Genomic DNA, 22410 nt, shown 5'->3' on the forward strand with positions numbered 1-22410 from the left:
ACACTGCTACAATCTGCACTCAATTACAGCAGGAGGAACAGGCGGAGGAAACAGTTTCCCAGGTGGGTTGTTGGGTCAGCTTCTAGCAGCGCTCAAACGTAAAGAACTTCTCCAGCACATATAAAATTCTCTTTTATTCCCGATGCAGCTGGAGAGACCTTATTAGCAATCTGTGAATAGTGCACACATTAGCACTTTACTGTGTGCTCACTGACCCACGTTTGCATTAAAATGTCGGCTGCTCGGGGAATTGAGAATGCCTTTTTGGCAGGAGGGGCAGATAAAGTAAATCCAAAACACTCTAGCACACCATCTACAGAATCCCCCCTAAATGAGAATATGAGGATATGAGGATAATGTACACTGAATGTCCATAAAAGAACAGATCTATAAACACAATAGCAGACACAGTATTGAATTACCTGAGGGTAAAGGACGCAGGATCCTTTAAAACAGTAATAACCCAAAAACCAAAATGTATTAAATTGCAGCTTATCATTTCTTAGATGTGGTGACTGCATTTTTTTTTAAGGCTTTTTTCCTTTATTTTCATCTGGTGATCCAACCAGCAAGTCTGCTATCCTTTCAAGGGGTGTTAAAGGTGGTCAGCTTTTATTACTTTATAAAAAAACTTTTATCCCAAATTAAAACTGCTGCAGTAAGGATCTCTACACTGATTACTGCTGAGCAGGCAGTTGACAGGTCAGTGTCCCCTATGCAGAGTGAACACCGTCACAGCCCCGCTGTTCTCTATGGAGCTGTCAGACTGCCTGTCCATTTCCATCCAGCGGTCATCCAATCTGATGGACGGATAGGGAATAGATCCCCCATTCGTCGGTTTTTGGTGGACAGGATGCCGGCAGGTGTCAGTGAACACATTCCGCTCCATAGAGAGCTATGGATGGTCCGACTGAAAAACTGACAGGAAGACCTGATCAGACAGCCCGTGTAAAAACCAGCCTAACTGCTTATGAAGTGTTAGCTGGAATTCATCTTTAATTTGTTAGTCAAGTTCATCTAAATTTGCTAGTTTAACACTATCTTCTCCCCAGACAGACATTGCTGCTGTCCAAAAGGTGTCTGCTTTAAAGAATAATGCCATTTTCGGGGGGGGGGGGGGAGCAAAAAAAAACAAAAAAAACAAAATAGCCTATACACTTGTGCCTCAAGTCATATTGTAATTTATTAATAAAAATTACCTTTCTGTTTCAACTGGCAGCACTGTAATTCTAATGTTATACGAATAAAGCCGGCACATGAAAAGGCTTCTTCCAAGTAAAATTCTTTATTCCAACATGGATAGCGGTGACAACATGACAGCATGACAGGGGAGCTGGCTGAGCATGTGAAGTGAGAATGGCAACGTAGCAGCCAGAGGACCTGCTGATATATTTTTGCCTCACAGTAAGGGAGCCCATGGAAATGGCAGGATCAACCAGATCTTTACCAATAGGGAACCATTTATTGTTACAAGCTCCTGCACACTGGTTTAAAATACACTTTTAAAGACAGAAACACATACAGTTTATGGGTTTATTGACACTAAGGCCAAACCTTGTAACCTAAACCTCTACCTGGTAAAACTTCACAAACATGTGAACTGAAGACCAGCAAGTGGCCAAATCTGAAAAAACAGATACCCAGTGCTGAAAAAAAACTCAAGAGGCACCAACTAAATGAATTGAATGAGCTTTAACATGGAAAGGGATTTCTAGTGATAACCTGCCTAATCTATTTAGAAACAGTGGAACGAGATGCAGGATAGCCATAGCAAGAACCAGCAAGCAGGACAAATGGAGATTCTAATGTCTGGAAGAAGAAGTGGCCAAGAGATAAACTCGCACTGCTCACACTACATAACATATAAACCATGTAGAAAGATTTCTCTGGGGTACTTTGGAGAAGGAAAATCAAAAATAAAGAAACTAGTTATGGGCTCAAGACCAAACAATCACACAGCTGGGTCTCTATAAAAAACTTATCCCAAAAATCTAGACCAATGCATCATAAAAAAAAAAAAAAAAAACAACAACTTTACTGTACCTGTAAAACATAGACCATTACAAGAACATTTATTAGTCCGCATACCAACCTGTCAATATTGCACAATTTTTTCACGTTCTCATTTATCCTTTAATTTGTAAATTGTGTGCAAATTCCAGATATTGTAATATTGGCTATGAGCAGAAGGGATAAGCAGAAAGTCCTTTAACCACTTAAGCCCCGGAAGATTTTACCCCCTTCCTGACCAGGGGGTATTTTGCGATTCGGCACTGCGTGACTTTAACGGACAATTGGGCGGTCGTGCGACGCTGTACCTAAACAAATTTGACGTCCTTTTTTTCCCACAAACAGAGCTTTCTTTTGGTGGTATTTGATCACCTGTGCGATTTTTGATCATGCGCTATAATCAAAAAAGAGTGACAATTTTGCAAAAATAACAATACTTTTCACATTTTTTTATATGAAATTCCCCCCCAAAAAAAATTTAAAAATCAAACTTTTTTAAAATTTTTGGCCAATTTGTTTTCTGCTACCTATGTTTGGTAAAAAAAAAAAAAAAAAAAAAATCACAATAAATGGATTTTTGTAAAATCTTACCGTAAAATCCTTTTCTCTTAGCTCATTGACAGACGTAGTCCTCGGTGATTCAACAACCTTGGGTTATGCTGCCCTCTACAGGAGTAGGACTAGACCGGAAAGAAAACGTTCTGGCCACACCCTAGGGGCAGTCCCAGAGGGTATATCCTCTCACTTCCTGCTCTAGCAAATCAGTTATGTCACAAAGCAGTGTTTAGAGAATTTAACCCAACCCAAATCAAAAACAGAGGGGCGGGTACTACGTCTGTCAATGAGCTAAGAGAAAAGGATTTTACGGTAAGATTTTACAAAAATCCATTTTTCTCTATCGCTCTTTGACAGACGTAGTCCTCGGTGATACAGCACCTTCGGGACGTCCCAGAGCAGTATCACAAATGAGGGGTGGGAAAATGGAAATCAAATCCAAATCTAGAAGGCCCAACCGGTGCCAACTAGAAGTTTACAATGCTCAACCTTAATGATGAGACTCAACAAAAAATTTTCAAACAGAAAAAAAACCCTCGAGGTAGACCACCGGTCTCCTCAAATTGCGGCCTGCAAAACCTTGCGGCCAAATGAGGCATCCGCCGATGCCATGACATCAATTTTATAAAATTTTGTAAAGGTATGTACCGACGACCAGGTGGCCGCCTTACATACCTGGACCACTGACGCCTGATGGCGAAAGGCCCAGGAAGTACTGAGCGCTCGAGTGGAGTGCGCCCTAACAGGGAACGGAGGACTCTGACCCTTAATAGAATAAGCCTGTACCACCGTCTGTCTAATCCATTTGGCAATAGTCGCGGCAGATGCAGGCAACCCCTTTCTGGGGCCATCCGTGATCACAAAAAGTGAATCCGTCTTACGGAACGATTCCGTAGCCTTCAGGTATACCCCGATTGCCCGAACCACATCCAAGGAATGCAACGCATGTTCCCGATGATGATTGGGCTGAGGACACAAGGAAGGTAGTACAATATCTTCATTCAGATGAAAATCTGAAACCACCTTAGGAAGAAAGGATGGCTTAGGATGGAGTACTACCTTATCCCTATGAATCACCAAGTATGGGGACTGGCATGATAAAGCAGCCAGTTCTGACACCCTGCGTGCAGAAGTGATAGCCACCAAGAAGGCCACCTTCTGGGATAAAGTAAGCAAGGGAATCTCCCTGATGTTTTCAAAAGGAGGTTTCTGTAGAACCAACAAAACCAAATTAAGATCCCAGGGCGGTAAGGGCACGCGGACTGGTGGACCCAGGTGCCGCACCCCCTGGATGAAATTCCGCACCAAGGACTTGGTAGCTAAAGGTTTCTGAAAGAAGATTGCTAATGCTGAAACTTGACCCTTGATGGTGCTCAAGGCTAGCTTCTGCTCAACCCCTTTTTGCAAAAAGGCCAATATTCGAGTCACCGAATAGGTAAGTGGAGGAAATCCTAAAGATTCGCACCACGCGATATAAGTCTTCCATGTGTGATAATAGACCTTGCTGGAAGTCGCTTTCCTTGCTTTAATAAGGGTAGGAATGACTGAAGCTGACAACCCTCTGTCCTTCAGTACTTGGGTCTCAATGGCCAGGCCATTAAAACCAGCGACTGTAAAGCACAATGGTAGATTGGTCCTCGAGGCCGCAGATACTCCCTGAGACGCAGTTCCCACGGAACGTCCGCGACTAGCAAGTCCAAGTCGGCCAGGCCGGCTTGACGAGGCCAGCCTAGAATTCCTAGGACCACTGGCACTGACGGGATTTGAACCAGGCGTCCCTAGAGCTATCTGGCCCCGACCATCCGACAAAGTCTGGTCGTTTTCTGTTCCCACACATTTATCCGACACCTGATTCCTATCAGGAACGGTGATCTCTCCTGGTTGAATCTCAGGGACCGAAGTCACCCGGCTAGTGGCTTCTTGGTCTGTCTGGTCAACCAGATCCGATTCCTGTGGGGAATTGAGACTAATCTTAGGAAAAGGTAAAGGAAAAGATCTATTCAGGGAACGGTGACTACCGCTCCCTGTAGTACTTAAATGTTGGAAGGGAAGAATCGCACCGGTAGTAGTAGTCAATGCTCGATCTAATGTCCTGAATACCGGTGAAAACGCCCCCCCACCCTCAACCCGGGTGGGGGCGCACCTTCAGGCTGTGTAATCCTTTGCTTCGGGTTTGGCTGAGTCGGTCCTCTGTTTGTCCGACCAGCCTTTCTTGAACCCTCCTGGAGGAGTCTTGCCTTTCCCGCTAGTTCTAGCCGGGCGTGCGAACCCTTTATGGGCGGTAAAGAAAGGTCCTCGCTTGTTGCGAGGTCCCTTAGCTTTAGCAGCCTGTGGCAAGAAAGTGCTCTTGCCCCCAGTGGCATCCTTAATAATTTCATCTAGGGTGGCCCCAAATAGGCGATTCCCCTGAAAGGGGAGATTCGTCAAGGTCTTTTTGGAACCTAGGTCAGCTGACCAGCATTTTAACCACAGCACACGTCTGAGGATTACCGCTGACATAGATGCATGCCCTAATAGGGGGGTAGCATCCAAGGCTGCGTCACAGAAACTGTAGCCCTTGGATAATCTGTTCCATCAAATCAGATGTTCCCTGGGGGATATCTTTTCCCCTTAGGTCTTGGCGTACCAATCTCGCCCATTCCGTTAGTGTCTGGGAAACTAGACCAATAACAATTACTGGTCTAAATGCTGACCCTATCAGGGAGAAGATAGTGCGGGACTCCGCTTCCATCTTTCGATCCACCGGATCCTTAGGCTCCATGTACACGGGACGTTGTTAAAAGTCCCTTTTGAATGCTGGAATTTTTAGAACGTTTGAAACGTCCGTTCGGTCGCGTTTGTACCCGCGTTTAGCGGGCGTTTAGCGGCGTTTGCGTTTAGAAGCGTTCCTAGAGGTCAAAAAAATTATTCCCCTTTAAAATGGAAAAACGCGAACGCTAAACGCGGGTCATCGCGTTCGGACGCGTTTGGACGCGTTCGGACGCGTTTGTGCGTTTGAAACGCCGGGAAACACACGTTCGAACGCAAATAATTGCGTTCTAAAAACAGTCCCTGAACGCAACTGCCTGCAAATGACTGTAAACGACCTGGTGTACATGGACAGATAAGATAAAATGTAGATGGGTTCAGGGGCTTCTGAAAAAAACACCCAACTGCTCCTAAACGGCCATTTCCAGCGTCCCGTGTACATGGAGCCTTAAAGGACGAAGTGTCCTCCACTGGGATAACCGTGGCTTTATTCAGCCTGGAAATAGGTGGATCCACCACTGGTGGTACCGTCCATTTCTTAATGAGGGATTCCTCAAACGGATAGCGTCTAGCAATACGCTTGGAAATAGTAAAGGTACGCTTAGAATGCTCCCATTCTCCTTTAATTTTATTACCAAAACACTTGGGTACAGGAAAAACCTTCACCGTTTTGATGGGCTTGTTAGTACCAAAGGGAATCTCTGTTTCAGTTGCCTCTGCCGGTAAAACCTCAAGTCTTAAGGTTTCCCGCACCACCACAACTAGTGCGTCCACCAATGCTTCTTCCTGAATCATGGCGGAAGAATGAACGTCCTCCTCACTGTCTGAGGGAGTTTTACCTGAGATAACAGCCCTTGCAGAGGGACCTGCAGCTGCAGTGACCATCTCTGAATCTGAGTCAGAGGTGTCAGATAATATAGGGGTAGGCGGGGGTCGCTTTCTTGACCCCCGTCCCTGACTCCACCCGAGCCACCATAGACTCCAAAACTGCTGTAAATGCATCCATACTCTGTGCACCGGCGGGTCCCGTGGCCCCCTCGAGGGAAACAGGTGGGGGTACTTGTGTGGCAGGGTCCATGATTATTCCAGTAACTACCCGGAAAATACAATCCAAACTTAAATAAAAAACTTTTTTTTTTTTTTCCAGACCCCCAGCGCCACAAAAGCCCCTCAGTGTTACCTGCTAGGGATCCCTATCGATCGAGAGAGAGAGAGATAGACCCCCAGGCTCACCACTTGATGCTCAGAGTTCACTGCAACAGGTTACAGCGCTGTCTTCACAAACAGGAAGTCTTTTGGCTGGCTGCCCAGGAAGAAGGGAGGCGGCTCCGCCCCTCTGCACGCCTTCCGGCGCCTCCCCTAGCTCCCCGAGGTGTTTGGGTCACCTCAAACATGGCCGCCCCCATGCTGGAGACACGAGGCTACACCAAAATGGCGGCCTCGTGCGATCTAGCAAACAATGGCAGCGGTTGTACCGAATAGCGGCGTGACTGCAGAGCATCACAACACCTTCTCTACATGGGGATTTAGCCTGGTCGGCGGTACCGGACCCTGGCGGACCGCATGGCCGTCGGAAGGCCTGCTATTGCTGGAGACTTGACTTGGAAAGCAGTCTACATGTCCGTGGCTTCTGACTGGTAGGCTACTTATATTATCACAGTAAGATTCCCATACTGCCACTGATTACAATCTTTTAACATATTTACAATTAGATTGTCAGCTCCCAAACCAAGCCTCCTGGCTTTTTGCACATAAAAATCACACTCAAAGTAGGGGGATCTGTGCCATGTTATAGGATAGAGGGGAACTCATCCTTACCATACAGAGAGGGGCCCGCGTTCACCACAAGACCCGTCAGGGGAAAAGGGGGAACATACTACTCACCATACCGGAACCAGGCGGGCACCAACTCCTGACAGTACCCCTCTCCACCGGGGCGGGAGGGCTGTCGACCAATACGGACGCCGTGACTCATGGTCCTTGGCGTTTCAGCGAGACGTTTAACTCGCAGGGTCAGTCCCTCCAGTGGGACTATGTCGCGGCCGACCCAGCGCGGAGCTATGGCCTGCACGCGCTCATAGGCTGAACTGGGGTGACCACCGGATCTCAACATCCAGCCCGTCGCCCAGTTCAGCTTTCTTGCTTGAAGATCTCACAGGAACACTGGAGGAAAAAAAGCGGTCTAAAAAAACTTAAGAAAAAAATCCTGCCAGGACCGAAGATCCCAGCAAGGTATCTAGGTCCTTACTCCTGACTAGACAGAAAAAAACTGATTTGCTGTGGCAGAGAGAGAGAGAGGATATACCCTCAGGGACTGCCCCTAGGGTGTGGCCAGAGCATTTTATTTCCTGTCTAGTCCTACTCCTGTGGAGGCAACATAACCCGAAGGTGCTGTATCACCGAGGACTACGTCTGTCAATGAGCGATAGAGAAAAACTGATTTGCTAGAGCAGGAAGTGAGAGGATATACCCTCTGGGACTGCCCCTAGGGTGTGGCCAGAACGTTTTCTTTCCTGTCTAGTCCTACTCCTGTAGAGGGCAGCATAACCCGAGGGTGTTGAATCACCGAGGACTACGTCTGTCAATGAGCGATAGAGAAAAGTGTATTTTGATTGGTTTGCGCAAAAGTTATTGCGTTTACACGTTTACTAACTAAGGGAAAGATTGTCATTTTTGTTTTTTTTTTTTTTTTTTTTTTAACGAGTAATGGCGGCGATCTGCGTTTTTTTTTGCGGGACTGCGACATTGCGGCGGACAGATCGGACCCTTGACTGACACTTTTGGGGGTACCAGTGCCATTACTACAGTTATCAGTGCTATACATATGCACTGTTACTGTAAAAATAACACTGGCAGGGAAGGGGTTAACTTTATTGGAGAGGGAGGGGTTAAGTGTGTCCCTAGGGGCGTGCTTCTAACTGTGCAGGGATGTGGCTGTGTGTGTAACAGCACAGATCAACGGTCCTACATAGCAGGACCGTTAGATCAGTGCTTTTACACAGGGAAGAATGACAGGTGGCTTTGTTTACATTAGCCGCCTGCCTTTCTTCCTTCACAGCGGACGATCGTGAGTGACATCGGGTCCGCCGGTCACACGCACGGAGGGGTCCGTGAACGAGCCGAGGCGGAAGCGCGCCTCCAGCGGCGCGCGCTTGCCCGCTATTGGCTCCCAGGCTAGTGACTTACCGGTACGTCACTTTGCCTGGCCGGGGCTGACCGCCGCAGTATATGTACTTGCGGCGGTCGGCAACCGGTTAATATGAGCCTTTAGGAAAGCCGAGGAATAAGAATATATGTTCCACTTGTATCAGTAGCTGGAACCTAATATATGGATGCAAGAGTTCCCTCTAATTTTTGGAGGGAACTCGTTGCTTCTATATATTTAGTTTCCAGGTACTGATAGAAATGGATTATATATTATGGCAGCATACTACCCGCTATCAGCCCGGCAAGCATCCTGACAATATTGTGGGAATCCACCCCGCTGCTTGACACCTGATTCCGCCTCTCGGAATGCAGCTGCGAGCCAAAGACTGACAGTCACTGCTCTTCACTCAGAGCACGCCAAGAACTGAGCAATCAGCATGGAGGTAAGAATGTAGGATTATTTTTTAACCACTTGCTGACCAACAGCCGTGTATTTAACGCAGCAGTGTTGCTCTATTGCACGAAACGACGTACCTGTTCAATAGCCACTAGATGTGCTTGCCGGGTTGTCAATCAGTGGGTCCGGCGGATAGATGTCCTGCAAGGGGAAAGGAGATCTTGTGTTCCTGCTAAGCAGAAACCCATATCTCTGTCTTCCCCCAATCAGTACAAACCCCTCACAGTCAGCACCCCCTAGGGACACACTTAACCCCTGATCAACCCTGATGTTAACCCCATTCACTGCCAGTGTCATTAGTGCAATGACAGTATTTTTTTTTTTTTTTAGCACTGCTCACTGAATTAGTGTCACTGGTCCACAAAAAAAGGGTCAGTTGGATGTCCAATTTGTCTACCGCAATGTCGCAGTCCCGCTAAAAACCGCTGATCGCAGCCATTACTACTAAAAAAAAAAAAAAAAAAAAGAAAACTCCATAAAAATATTGCATCGTTTGGGGACGCTATAACTTTTGAGCAAACCAATCAATATACACTGATTGGGATTTTTTTTTACCAAAAAAAAAAAAAAAGTAGCAGAATACGTTTTGGCCTAAACTGATGTAAAACTTAGATTTAAAAAAAAAAAATATATATATATATATATATATATATATATATATATATATATATATATCTATTGGCTGTGTTTTATAGCAGAAAGTAAAAAAAATGTTTATTATTTTTTTTTTTTCCGCTCTTGATTATAGCGCAGCAAAAAATAAAAACCGCAGAGGTGATTAAATACCACCATGAGAAAGCTCTATTTGTGGGAAAAAAGGACATACATTTTTTTTTTGGGTACAGTGTCGCACAAACGCGCAATTGACAAGATAAAATCTCCTACTTCTCCTGTATTCAGAGAATGAGGTGCCTGGGGTCTTTGGGAGAGGATGGCCAATGCAGAGACTTGACCTTCAGGGAAGCCAAATACTGCTTCAGCCAAGACTGAGGAACGAACCATTTATATCTCTTTAAGCATCTTCTAGGGTGAAATGTCCATGCCTCGCACCACACAAAGTAAGCCTTCCAAGTGTGATTACAGACCTTCTGAGAGGTCTACTTCCTAGCTTTAGGCAGCAAAGGAATAATAGTCAGAGAGAACATGATTCCTCAAGACTTCAGTTTCAACAGCCACTCATCAAAGCCTGCACCCATGAAGCAGGATGGTAGACCAATCCTTGAGACAGCAGGTCTATAAAAAACAAAACACAGAGCGCTACGAAGACCTCCAGCATATGAAGGGTGGATGAACAGAACTAATAAGCAGCTGAATCCAGGGAGGGGGGGGGAGGGGAGGGAAGGGAAAAAAAAAAAACAAAAAAAAAAACAGGCAATAAAAAAGGTTGTAGCTGCAAATAGACATAGGCATAAAATGGTACCATACAATAGGGGACAATGGGATACCATAAATAGGTTGATGATGATCCTAAAAGGGATAAAGTCCGTGGGCACTGAGCTGCTCTTCCACAGATGAGGAGGAAGAATCTGTATAGACAAAAAGAAGAGGGGAGAAGCGCTCTAAGTGCAGACAATTTATTGCAGATAACAAGGCAGGTGATATACACTCACTAGACATGAAGACTGAAAAGCTGTATGTGTCAAAGCAATCCTGCAGCCATCCTCTGGAGGGTGTCCTCTGGACTCTGGTCACAGGAAGCCGTATGCAGTACTGTCACTGGCGGTGGGAGGGAAGAAAGCCGGCTGTCTCCCACAACATCAGCGGTGAGCGGTCAAGCGGCTCGGATCTGCGGTTCCGTGTTGCGAGTGATGGATGGAGGCACTCTCACCCACAGGGATGGTGGGATCTGTCCGATGAGTTACGGCATGCACGACGCGTTTCTGAGAATGCCCGGGTCCTCTGCACCCGGCGCGCTCTTTCATCAGGTGCTCTGCACCTGATGAAAGAGCGCGCCGGGTGCAGAGGACCCGGGCATTCTCAGAAACGCGTCGTGCATGCCGTAACTCATCGGACAGATCCCACCATCCCTGTGGGTGAGAGTGCCTCCATCCATCACTCGCAACACGGAACCGCAGATCCGAGCCGCTTGACCGCTCACCGCTGATGTTGTGGGAGACAGCCGGCTTTCTTCCCTCCCACCGCCAGTGACAGTACTGCATACGGCTTCCTGTGACCAGAGTCCAGAGGACACCCTCCAGAGGATGGCTGCAGGATTGCTTTGACACATACAGCTTTTCAGTCTTCATGTCTAGTGAGTGTATATCACCTGCCTTGTTATCTGCAATAAATTGTCTGCACTTAGAGCGCTTCTCCCCTCTTCTCTTTGAGACAGCAGGTCTGACCAGTCTTGGAAGTCCCAATGAAGAGTCTCTCAGGAGTCAGAATGTCCTAGTACCAGGTCCTTCTGGGCCAATTTGATGCTACCAAGACTGCTGGAATATATCCTGCATTCATATTGTGAAGCAGTTAAAGAATCCATAGCAGCAGGAAGGCTACAGTTTATCAGCTGGGACTGACCACAAGGGATCAACAGTGCAGCCACTGCAAAGGCCTTTGGATCTCTGATGCTGGCCACAAACCTGTCCACCTTGTTGAAGCAGGATGCCAACAGATCTACATCCGCCATCCCCCAGCGGTGACAGATGTCCCAGAAATCCTCAAGCTGGAGACATATTCCCCCACCTTCTGGGCACCAACAACTGAGGAAGTCTGCCTTACAAATGTCTACTTTGGTAATGTGGCCTGTGGAATGTGCCTTTCAGTCCAAGCCAAAATTAGGTCAACGTCTCAAAGGGCCACACAGCTTCTCATGCTACCCTGATGAATGATAGCAGCCACAGCTGTGGTGCTGTCAAACTGAAAGCAGCGGTATTAAATCCAAAACCAAAAATGTAATCTATTGCAGCATACCAACCACTGGATGAGATGGCTGCATCAGTTTTTATTACTTAGGCTTTTTTTCCCTGTTTTCAGCTGGTGATCTGGCCAGTAACACACCTCCTATAAAAAGAATGCCATGACACTGAACGAAGGAGCACGGGGGACACCTTTGGACAGACAGCAGCATTGTCAGTCTGGGGGAAGGGGCATGATAGACATACTAGCAGTTTTAAATACAGTAACAAATTGAAGCCAAACTTCAGCAAAAACTTTATAAGCAGATACAGCAATTTATTTTTCCTTTTGGGATAAAAGTTTTGCATAAATAAAAGCTGATCATTATAAGCACTCCTGCCAGTGGTACACAGTCTCATCTCTGTAACTCATAAATAACTGGCGCACCACGGGGAGAAACAGTATCACCAAAAAACTATACCGCTAATACTGGACACATACTAATGAACTGTTGAAAGGAAAATCAATGTGGTATAGAAAGTCCATAAGTCCATATGTGACATAGTCCATAAAAAATTCCAATGTGCACTCCTTAGGCAGCTCTAGTGACAAGGTAGAAGTTTTGCTTGTTGCCAACTGAAAAGAAACACAGGCGCCACTCTAAGTGCAGTAGCTGGAATTTTATTTAAAAGGATACAACTTAATGTTGGGTACTCACAAAGGTAATAAGTAATCAGGCACAGAGGATGCTCCGGTGGAGAGTCAGGATGGCCAGAGCGGTAGCAATGGGCAGGCTGCAGCGATATCGCTGTACTTCCTCGTCCCGGGGACACTCAGATGCCAAGTCCACTTCGTCTCCCTCTACACCCAAACCGCAGCGTCAGCATAGACCAAAACGTAATCTTAGTACAGCTAATAATGGCCCCAAACAGGTCAATTCGAACCCTAGGCCCCCATCCAGTCCGTTGATATCTGGAGGCCACCCAGAGGAATTAGGGACTTCTCTAGGACAGGACCTTTGTCCCTTCCCGGTGCGCTCATGCAACACCACCTCCAGTGGGTCCAGCCCTTCCGTAGCAAGATCTACCAGTGATAGGCAGAGGTCCAACTCCACCACTACCGTTACTCAGGATGGTATATCAGATACACAGGATTTTTTAGGCCCACCCCCTCCGCCGGCCCAATCAAAGAGAAAACTCGACGAAGAGGGAAGCGGGGGGGAAAGGGAAGAAGAAGAAATATCAACAAAGAAAAGAGTACGGCTTCAGAAACCATAAAAATATTCAATCTATCTTCTCACATTCTATCCCAATCAGAAATTTCATTACTTCATAGAGGTTTAAATTTCGCCCCATCAGCCACCCCCAACCCATTTACGTTATTCAAAGATCTCAATAGTTTTATTCGTACACTCACCCTAAGACGACATTTTCAAATTCAAGAAAATAAAAATAGTTCTAATGAGCCACCCCAAACCAGTTTGGAGACAGAATCGGAATCTTCTCTTGATCCGATAGGTCTAAAACTTCTTGAGGAACTATACATTAGTGACAATGATGACGATCTCACTTATTTTACTCAGCACCCCTTTACGTCTCCACCAATACAGCACACTAATTTTCGGTCCAAGTCTACATTTAATCCTGTGCATTCCAAAGGTCCTTATATACAAACTTTTTACCAGGTGGTGTTTTCTGAGATAAAAAAGATGTGCACTCAGAACAAGCCAGATAAATCCTTCCCTAAAAACTCCAATTTGAGTCATGGAGAGAGGCAGGCCCTTACTGAATTATCCAACAATCATGATCTGGTCATTAAAAATGCAGACAAAGGAGGGGGTATAGTCATCCAAGATAGAGTAGACTATCTTAAGGAAGCACATCGCCTTCTGGCAGATACTGCCACATACTGTAAACTCCCAACAGACCCCCAACCCAGTTATATCAGTGAGGCCACAGGGCTCCTAACACAGGCCAAGGAAGCAGGTATTATTAACAAATCAGAATACTCCTTCTTTAATAGAGATTTCTTTTCCACCCCTTATTTTTATCACATTCCGAAAGTGCATAAAAATACAAAAAATCCACCAGGTAGACCGATAGTTGCGGCCATGGAGAGTATTACGAATCCTTTTTCACAATACGTGGACCAATTTCTACAACCCCTGGCCCAAAATTTGACATCTTATATTAGGGATGGAGTTCATCTCTTAGAACTACTTTCACCATATAGTTGGGAACCCACATACCTGTGGGCCTCCTTGGATGTGGAATCGTTGTATACCTCCATCCCCCATTCTATAGGCCTTGAAGCTGTGGCTCGGGCCCTTGCTAACCATCCAACCATCAACCCCTCACAGGCCGAGTTTGTTGTGGAGGCAACCAGGTTTTGTCTCACCCACAATTACTTCCAATTTGATGGGGAGTATTACCTGCAGGTCAATGGCACAGCTATGGGGGCAAATTTTGCCCCCAGCTATGCTAATTTGACCATGGGCATGTGGGAGGACAATTATGTCTGGAATAACAATCCTTATGCCTCCCATATTGTCTTTTATGGGAGGTATATTGATGACATAATTGTCATATGGGATGGCACAGCCACCTTGCTTTTGGAATTTGTTAGCCATTGCAATTCAAATAATTATAGCTTATCATTTACTTCAGTCCACCATCCGGTAGAGTTGGCCTTCTTGGATCTCCTCCTTTACCACCGGGAGGGTAAAATAGAGGCAAAAAATTATTCAAAACCCACAGCAGGGAATTCGTTTTTGCATTTCAAGAGTTGCCACCATCCCAGGTGGATTAATAATATTCCCAAGAGCCAATTCTGCAGACTTCGCAGAAATTGTACTAACGATGCAGATTACGAAGAACAAAGTGCTATGCTAAAGAGGAAATTTACAGATAAAGCTTTTCCAGAACCTTTGTTGAAACTTGCCCAGGACACGTATAAGACTGGTTATGTACGGGATGAGAGTAAGACACCTAACATAGAGATCACTGTACCCAGATTTGTTACCCAATTCCATACTAAATTCAAAAAGATGGAACAGGTTTTAGCCAAACACTGGCCAATTTTACTGGAAGATCCCCATCTTAAGGATAATCTACCATCGAAACCCAAGGTCAGCTACCGGAAGGCTAGAAACATCAAGAGCATAGTTGCTCCTAGTAAACTAAAAAATATCTAAAAAATCTGCCTACACCCTTCCAAGCGAGACCGTGCCTCATTCCGCTCATAGGCATGTATCAATGCCGCAAAGCATTATGCTTAACGTGTAAGCATGTTAATCATGGACAAAAAAGCTTTGAGATCAAAGGTAAAACATATCCTATTACAAAATTTTATAACTGTTCAACGGACTATGTCATTTACTGTTTGACATGTCCATGTGGACAGTTCTATGTAGGAAGGACTATTCGTCCCTTGAGAAAGAGATTTGGGGAACACCGCAGATTCGTAGAGGCAGGAGAGGATAAGCATAGTGTTCCACGTAATTTTTTGTTGTCACATGACAAATCATCCCTTGGCTTGAGAGTGTGGATCATAGAGTCCATACCAGCCACCTTTGCACCAGCCGAACGTTTTAAGCGGTTGTGTCAAAGGGAGGCGTACTGGATATATATCCTGGACACGTTAGTGCCAGGTGGCTTAAATGAAGAAGTCGAAACAAATTCGCTCATTTAGTGCGTTCTAACTAATAATTTTAAAATTGTTGAACCTATCTTGCCATTTTTTATATATTGTTTTATATGCATTATATATATATATATATATTATTTTTTTATTTTCTAATAATTTTTTTATATTTTTTCATTTTTATATTTAATTTTATGTGAATTTAATTTTATTTGTATTTACAATTATTTAACAATTTTATACTGCGGCTAAAACAATGGTTACTATAAGTACATTCTTCGCTTATAAGCTGCTCCTATATTGTATATTGTTTTAACCACTGCTTTTATATTAATCGCTTTTATATTAATCGCTGCTTGAATATCCGTTACTGTATTATGAAATTGCTGATTTTATATGCACCAGACACTGCCAGACCTATCAGATAAACCAAACTGTTAAATACATTTAATATTAGGGCGGACTCTAGGACCGGGAGGCTACGGCTTCCATCCTATTTAAATCCCTTATCCAAAATGGCGCGGTATCGGCCTGAAGAAGGAGCGCATGCTCCGAGAACGCGTCGCCGGCGCCATGACGTAATCACGCCCACGCTCTCGGAAGTGACGACGGACCGGCATCTGAGTGTCCCCGGGACGAGGAAGTACAGCGATATCGCTGCAGCCTGCCCATTGCTACCGCTCTGGCCATCCTGACTCTCCACCGGAGCATCCTCTGTGCCTGATTACTTATTACCTTTGTGAGTACCCAACATTAAGTTGTATCCTTTTAAATAAAATTCCAGCTACTGCACTTAGAGTGGCGCCTGTGTTTCTTTTCATCTCTGTAACTAAAACCTTCTGCTAGACAGCCTGTTCTTTTGAAAAACAACAGACTTGCTGGCTGGATCACCAAGTGAAAATAGAAAAAAGAAAGACTAAAAAAGAAAACAAATGCATTTTGGGTTTAATAGTGCTTGACTTGGCTATTTGTACTCCATCGATGACATTATAAATTGAAAAAATTCAGTAGAGATTTATCTTGGTCTGATTTTCTTACATCTCAAAAATCTGGCATTTTTCCAGGGGTGTGTAGACTTTTTATATCCATACATGGGGGTCAAGGCTACTAGTAGTTTACAGATAGCTAGAAAGACAAATTCTCTGGGACAGAACATATGTAGTTACAAGGACACTGCATTTCTGGCAAGGTCAACTGGTATTTTCTATACCTGCTAAAAATGTTCTTAGCTTGGGAAAAAAATGAATAAAAATGAATGAAGCTGCCATAGCTTACATTTTTGCTCTTGCGTTTAGTTAGCATTTAACTTCTAAAGCTTTGTTTGGGTAGAATTAAATGGACAGTATCAGAAGCTACTCACCAAGCATCATTAACACTTTCTGCAGTTCTCCTTGCCTTGCAGAAAAATACAGCTGTTTGGGGTGGAAGCGTAATTTCTTTGGCCTGTGAAGAAGAAAGAAAAAAAAAAAAATGTAGAAAATATATAACAAGGAATAATTGCTAAAATTTGTTTTTAAAACCGATATAGAATGCACCTACCACTGTCGTTCTGCAATCACATTTGCATGTGTTCTTACTAAATGAGGAACACATAAAAGGTCTGTCGAAAAATCTAATGTTCATTTTGTAAATTAAAAGTGCTTGTAATGCATTCTCTGCAAGGTAAAAAACCGTCCAAGATTAATCCCCCCCATATACTTATCTGAGTCCAATCTCGATCCAGTGCTGTGTCTATGAACAGCATCGCTGCTTGCTCTATCCCCTCACTGACTCAGAGGCAGCAGCGGGAGCCACTGACTCCTGTTGCTGTCAATTAAATCCAGTGAAGAGGGAGTATTTGCTTAGCACTGAGGATAAATGATATAATGTACTGTGTACTACAGATCAGAGTAATGCTCCAACGAGACATGTATAGCCAGGAACTGGTATGTAAGGGAATAGGGAAACCCTATCTTACCTTGTCCACGTCGCTAGTGCTGTCCAGAGTCTAGGCTTTGCCTTACACGGTGGGCATATTCCTGAAGCGGTCTTCAGGGTTTGGGTGCCATGGGAATGAACTGCAGTCCTAGTGGCTAGCTGCACTTGGTTGCATCACGTGCCAAAGTTAGCGCTGAATGCAAGGTTCAGCACCCAAAGCCAACATTACAGGATGGCTCCACTACTGTGGGGTCCGGGCATGGTTCCTGAGGTATACACCACGGATTACCAACCCGGAAAGTGCTAGTGAGCCATAAGGCAATGAGCAGTCAGATCTTGATAGGAGTGTGAGTGAAAGGAGGACAGGAAAAATAGTAAAATCTTTCCCAATTGGAGAAGAAGGTCTACCACCCAAGGTTGCTAGCGTAAAACTGAAGTCTCACACAGTGGGCAGTTATATGGATGCACTGGGACATTCCAGAAAACCTTTTGACAGTGTCCAATAATCTGAAGGCAGTGGCATATAAACAATGGTCTAACAATCAACTCACAAGTATTGTATGATTAAAAACTAACTCCACTTTTCTTGAGAAAAAAAACATTCCTCTCTGGGTGGTCCATGTTCATTGCAAGGATTCTAACAAACTTTGTTGCAGATTCCTACCTTTTGTTATTCTGAAGAAATAGCAGTTTGCCTGTGTCTATGTGCAAACTGAATCTGTATGGGAGTAGTTTTATAATTATCAATCAGCTGCTGCTCTTGTAGGCTCTAATGAGGAAAGTGGCAGGGCTTGCATCCCTTTATATGCGATTGCCTTTTGGGAGCATCTCACCAAAAATGACATTTTTTGCTGCAGGGGATGCCAAAAATCTGATTTGTAACTTAGTGCAGACTCCTGGAAAAATCAGTAAGCCAGCCAACCATACAAGCAGGAAATTACAATTTCAGGGGGTGTTCTGTACATCATCTGTGTACAGAATGCCTACAGGTAGCCAGATTGCATTTTACAGAAAATTAGAGCGCTGCAGATTAAAAAGGAAATTACATTTTTAAATTATTACAATATGACTTGAGTCACAAATGTATACACTATATATTTTTTGTTATTTGCCAATTTTTTTTTTCTCGCACGAAAGTGGAGTTACCCTTTAAGATATGATTTTAAAAGCACTTAACGCTTAACTTTCAAGTTATAAAAAAAGAGTTATGCTGGCCAACTCCGGCACCTAACAGACTGGGTAGTTCCCGTCACACCAGTGGTGATGGAATCCCACTTGGCACACACACTAAATGGTAATCCACTTTTGATAGCCTTGGAGACGCCTGTAGTACTCCCCTCTATGAGAAACATACCGATATTGACTTTGGCTCATGCAGTGTGGTGAGAGGCTAAACAAATTGACAAATTCACGGATATTAAATGAAGATATCCTGCTGTGGCAAAATCCAATGTATCCACATTTAGGACAATACTCGGACTATCGCTTTTGGGAAAGCAAAGGGGGTATTAACTCCACTTGCAGTATATGACGATAATGTTTTAAATTCATTTCCAGGTCTACAGAGTAAATTTGAGTTAGCACGCACAGCCTTTGGAAATTCAGGCAGTAAGTTTTTCTAACTACTACCTATGATAGGGATCTTAAAATCACAAGGCCCTAAGGGTCTGATCTCAGACACCTATTCCCAGCTGGTACATGCTACCTTGATGGCTAACCCGCTGGTGGTCTGAGATAAGTGGCAGGCGCTCATTCCTAACACCTCGGACGACGACTGGGAGATGGCATACTTTTCTCACTTGTTTGTGTTACCCACAATCAATATTAAGCTAACCCAACTGTATATGTTTCATCAATCTTACCTAAAACCAGACTACATGCTATGCATCACATACCATCATCAAAAATTATGCAAGATGCAAATACCCTAGAGCTGACTTTTCTCATGTAATATGGCAGTGCCCAATTATTGCTAGATTCTGGCAAAAGGTGGTAGAGGTTCTATCTGCAGTATTGTCTATTCAAGTACCCTTAACACCGGAAGTATGTCTCCTGGGTATCCTTGATGAGGAGTTCTGGCCCCGATACACGAGAACGATATTAAGCGAAATGCTTTTTCAGGCTAGGAAATCCATAGCTCTTAAGTGGATTCATCCCACCCCTCCTTCAGTTCACCAATGGATTCAATGGGCCAATCAAATTCTGCCCTATGAGAAGTTGGTGTTCAAACACAGGGGGGTGTCTAAAAGAAAATACAACAAAATTTGGGATATATGGACCTCTTCAGCTCTGACTATATAGATTTACTTGATACGATCTAAAATTTTCTTGCTCAATACTGGAAGTTATAAAAGTTACAACTATAGTCACTATGTCAGGGGTCTCCAAACTACGGCCCTCCAGCTGTTGCAGAACTACACGTCCCATGAGGCATTGTAAAACTGACATTCACAGACAGGACTAGGGATAATGGGAATTGTAGTTCCTGAACAACTAGAGGGCTGTAGTTTAGAGACCCCTGCACTATATCATATATACACACGCACTGCTTATGCTTATTGTTGCACCTGACCAGTTACAAGTTTGATCGGTCTCTACGGTTTTGAGACGCACTGTTTTCACTACATTGCCTTGTTTTTGCAATACCTTGTACGAAAAATAATGCTATATTTGATTTTGTATAATACTGCATTTTCTTATCTCTTGTAATAAAAAGTAATCACTGCAGTGTGAGTACCTGCTGAGGAGATTTACACTATTTGTCCCGGTGAACATTCTCACTACCTAGAAAGTGCTGAAATATCCAACATTTTCTGGCACTTTTCCACTGCAAGTACCGGCTCGTACCAGCTCGGCTCTACTCGGCCCTGCTTGGCCCGGTTTGCTTTTCCACTGCTGGTACCGCATGGTATAGTGTCGGAACGGTTCGGTACGGTATAGGTTTGCTTTTCCACTAAAGTAGTACTAAAGTTAAGTGGGTGGGATTCTCTGACCAATCAGTGGCTAGTAGTGACTGCATGCAAAGGATTGTGGGATATGGTACCAGTTTGGTACCTGTTGGAACCACAATCGAGTAGGTACTGTTTTTTCAGAGCCGTACCGTACCGTTCGGTTCCATGCAGTGGAAAAGCAAACCTATACCGTACCGTTCCGACCCTATACCATGCGGTACCAGCAGTGGAAAAGCACAAAAGCGTGCCGAACCGGTACGGTTCCATGCAGTGGAAAAGCGCCATTAGAGTTACCAGAGCAAGAGGTGACAGTACATCTTCTATTAGGAGCATCCCTATGTTGTGTCTCTAGGGCAGAAGAGCAATCCACCCAATAGGATAGACCGCAAATAAAAATAAAAAAAACTGACTAGGTTTTAACCCTTACCTATTTTTTTAAAAATAAACCACTTTTGCTACACATACACCTAAATAGCATATACATAAACAAAAATTATGTCAAAAAAATTTACAGATTAACTTAAGCCACCTTGAATACTTGGGGTATTTTCCCCAAGCACATTCTGACAAGTGTCACTCACTTGCCCAGACAGAGGGCATCACAGAAAAGCATTGAGGCATACCTTCTCACATTCAAGGAAAATAGTCAACAAAGCAGCTTTGGCAAAACTAGACATTTCCCTACTTGTCTTATTGCTGTATTTTACAATACACACAGCTGTGAATTAGCCGTAGCATTAATAATTCCTCTACACTTTAGCTAAAGGTTCTGGCCTCCTGCAGTGAACAGGAATTGCAGCAGAGCAACAGAGAAATTTACCATGTCACATTTTGGATACCAGATTTTATCTTCTTTCTCGCTAAATGAATTTTATTGTTGTTAATCATTACACCGTCCATTTCTGTTATATGATATTGTTCATCTGTTTTCCATTTTAAAATCATAACCAAGATTCAGAATAACTTAGTCCAATAGCTAGCCTGAGGCTCAGAAAACCATGTGGAAACTGTGACGCCAACCGCTAGCAGAGGAGGCGATTCAGTGGAGCTTGCCTGAAACAACTAGTGCCCACTGAACAGTCAGTGAATTGTTACAGTGGTTGATAAAATGCACAAACTGAACACAGAGTGCATTTATGTTCAGGCAGCAGTCACCTGCTGTGTGCTTCTGCTTGAGCAGTAATAAATGGATACCAGAGGTCCAGCCACGCAAAGCCTGGATGAATCAGGACAAGGCACCAGCCAAGTCAAATAGTGTTGTGTGTGGTTAGCACTACTATATAGCAGCACCAGTTCTTGGATTGCATTGTTTGGCATCAGACTGTATTCCTACTCCCGTTTCTCCATGTAGGAGATTGGCAATGTAATTGCTTTTGGTGACAGGGAATTATGTGAGCATTTCTATACTCCTAACATCGCACTCTCAGCGCTATAAATATGAATACACACTTTATTACCAAAAATATTGGGTCACCTGCCTTTACACACATGAACTTTAATGGCATCCCAGTCTTAGTCCGTAGGGATCAATATTGAGTTGGCCCACCCTTTGCAGCTATAACAGCTTTAACTCTTCTGGGAAGGCTGTGCAAAAGGTTTAGGAGTTCGTCTATGGGAATGTTTGACCATTCTTCCAGAAGCGGATTTGTGAGGTCAGGCACAGATGTGGACTAGAAGTCCTGGCTCATAGTCTCCACTCTAATTCAACAAAGGTGTTCTATCGGGTTAAGGTCAGGACTCTGCAGGCCAGTCAAGTTCCTCCACCCCAAACTCGCTCATCCGTGTCTTTATGGACTTTGCTTTGTGCACTGGTCCAAATAATTTGGTGGAGGGGGGGTTATGGTGTGGGGTTGTTTTGCAGGGGTTGGGCTTGGCCCCTTAGCTTCAGTGAAGGGAAAACTTAAGGCATCAGCATACCAAGACACTTTGGACAATTTCATGCTCCAAACTTTGTGGGAACAGTTTGGGGATGGCCCCGTTCTGTTCAAACATGACTGCGCACCAGTACACTAACAAGGTCCATAAAGAAAAGGATGAGCCATTTTGGGGTGATGGAACTTGAATGGCCTGCACAGAGACCGGACCTCAATCTGACTGATCACCTTTGGGATGAATCAAATTGGAGACTGCGAGCCAGACGTTCTCGTC

The 22410-nt window shown here is 44.3% G+C and overlaps 1 protein-coding gene across 1 annotated transcript in view; it reads right to left on the reverse strand.

Annotated features, from left to right (window-relative positions):
• Positions 1–22410, reverse strand: part of EHMT1 (euchromatic histone lysine methyltransferase 1) — a 250480-nt gene that overhangs the window by 44123 nt on the left and 183947 nt on the right. The window contains exon 14 of the mRNA XM_082263745.1: positions 16755–16837. Within this exon, the coding sequence (XP_082119871.1) occupies positions 16755–16837 (83 nt within the window). The remainder of the gene's footprint in view (positions 1–16754; positions 16838–22410) is intronic.

Source organism: Pelophylax lessonae (genome assembly GCF_965119305.1).
Source record: "Pelophylax lessonae genome assembly, chromosome: 7".
Classification (NCBI taxonomy): domain Eukaryota; kingdom Metazoa; phylum Chordata; class Amphibia; order Anura; family Ranidae; genus Pelophylax; species Pelophylax lessonae.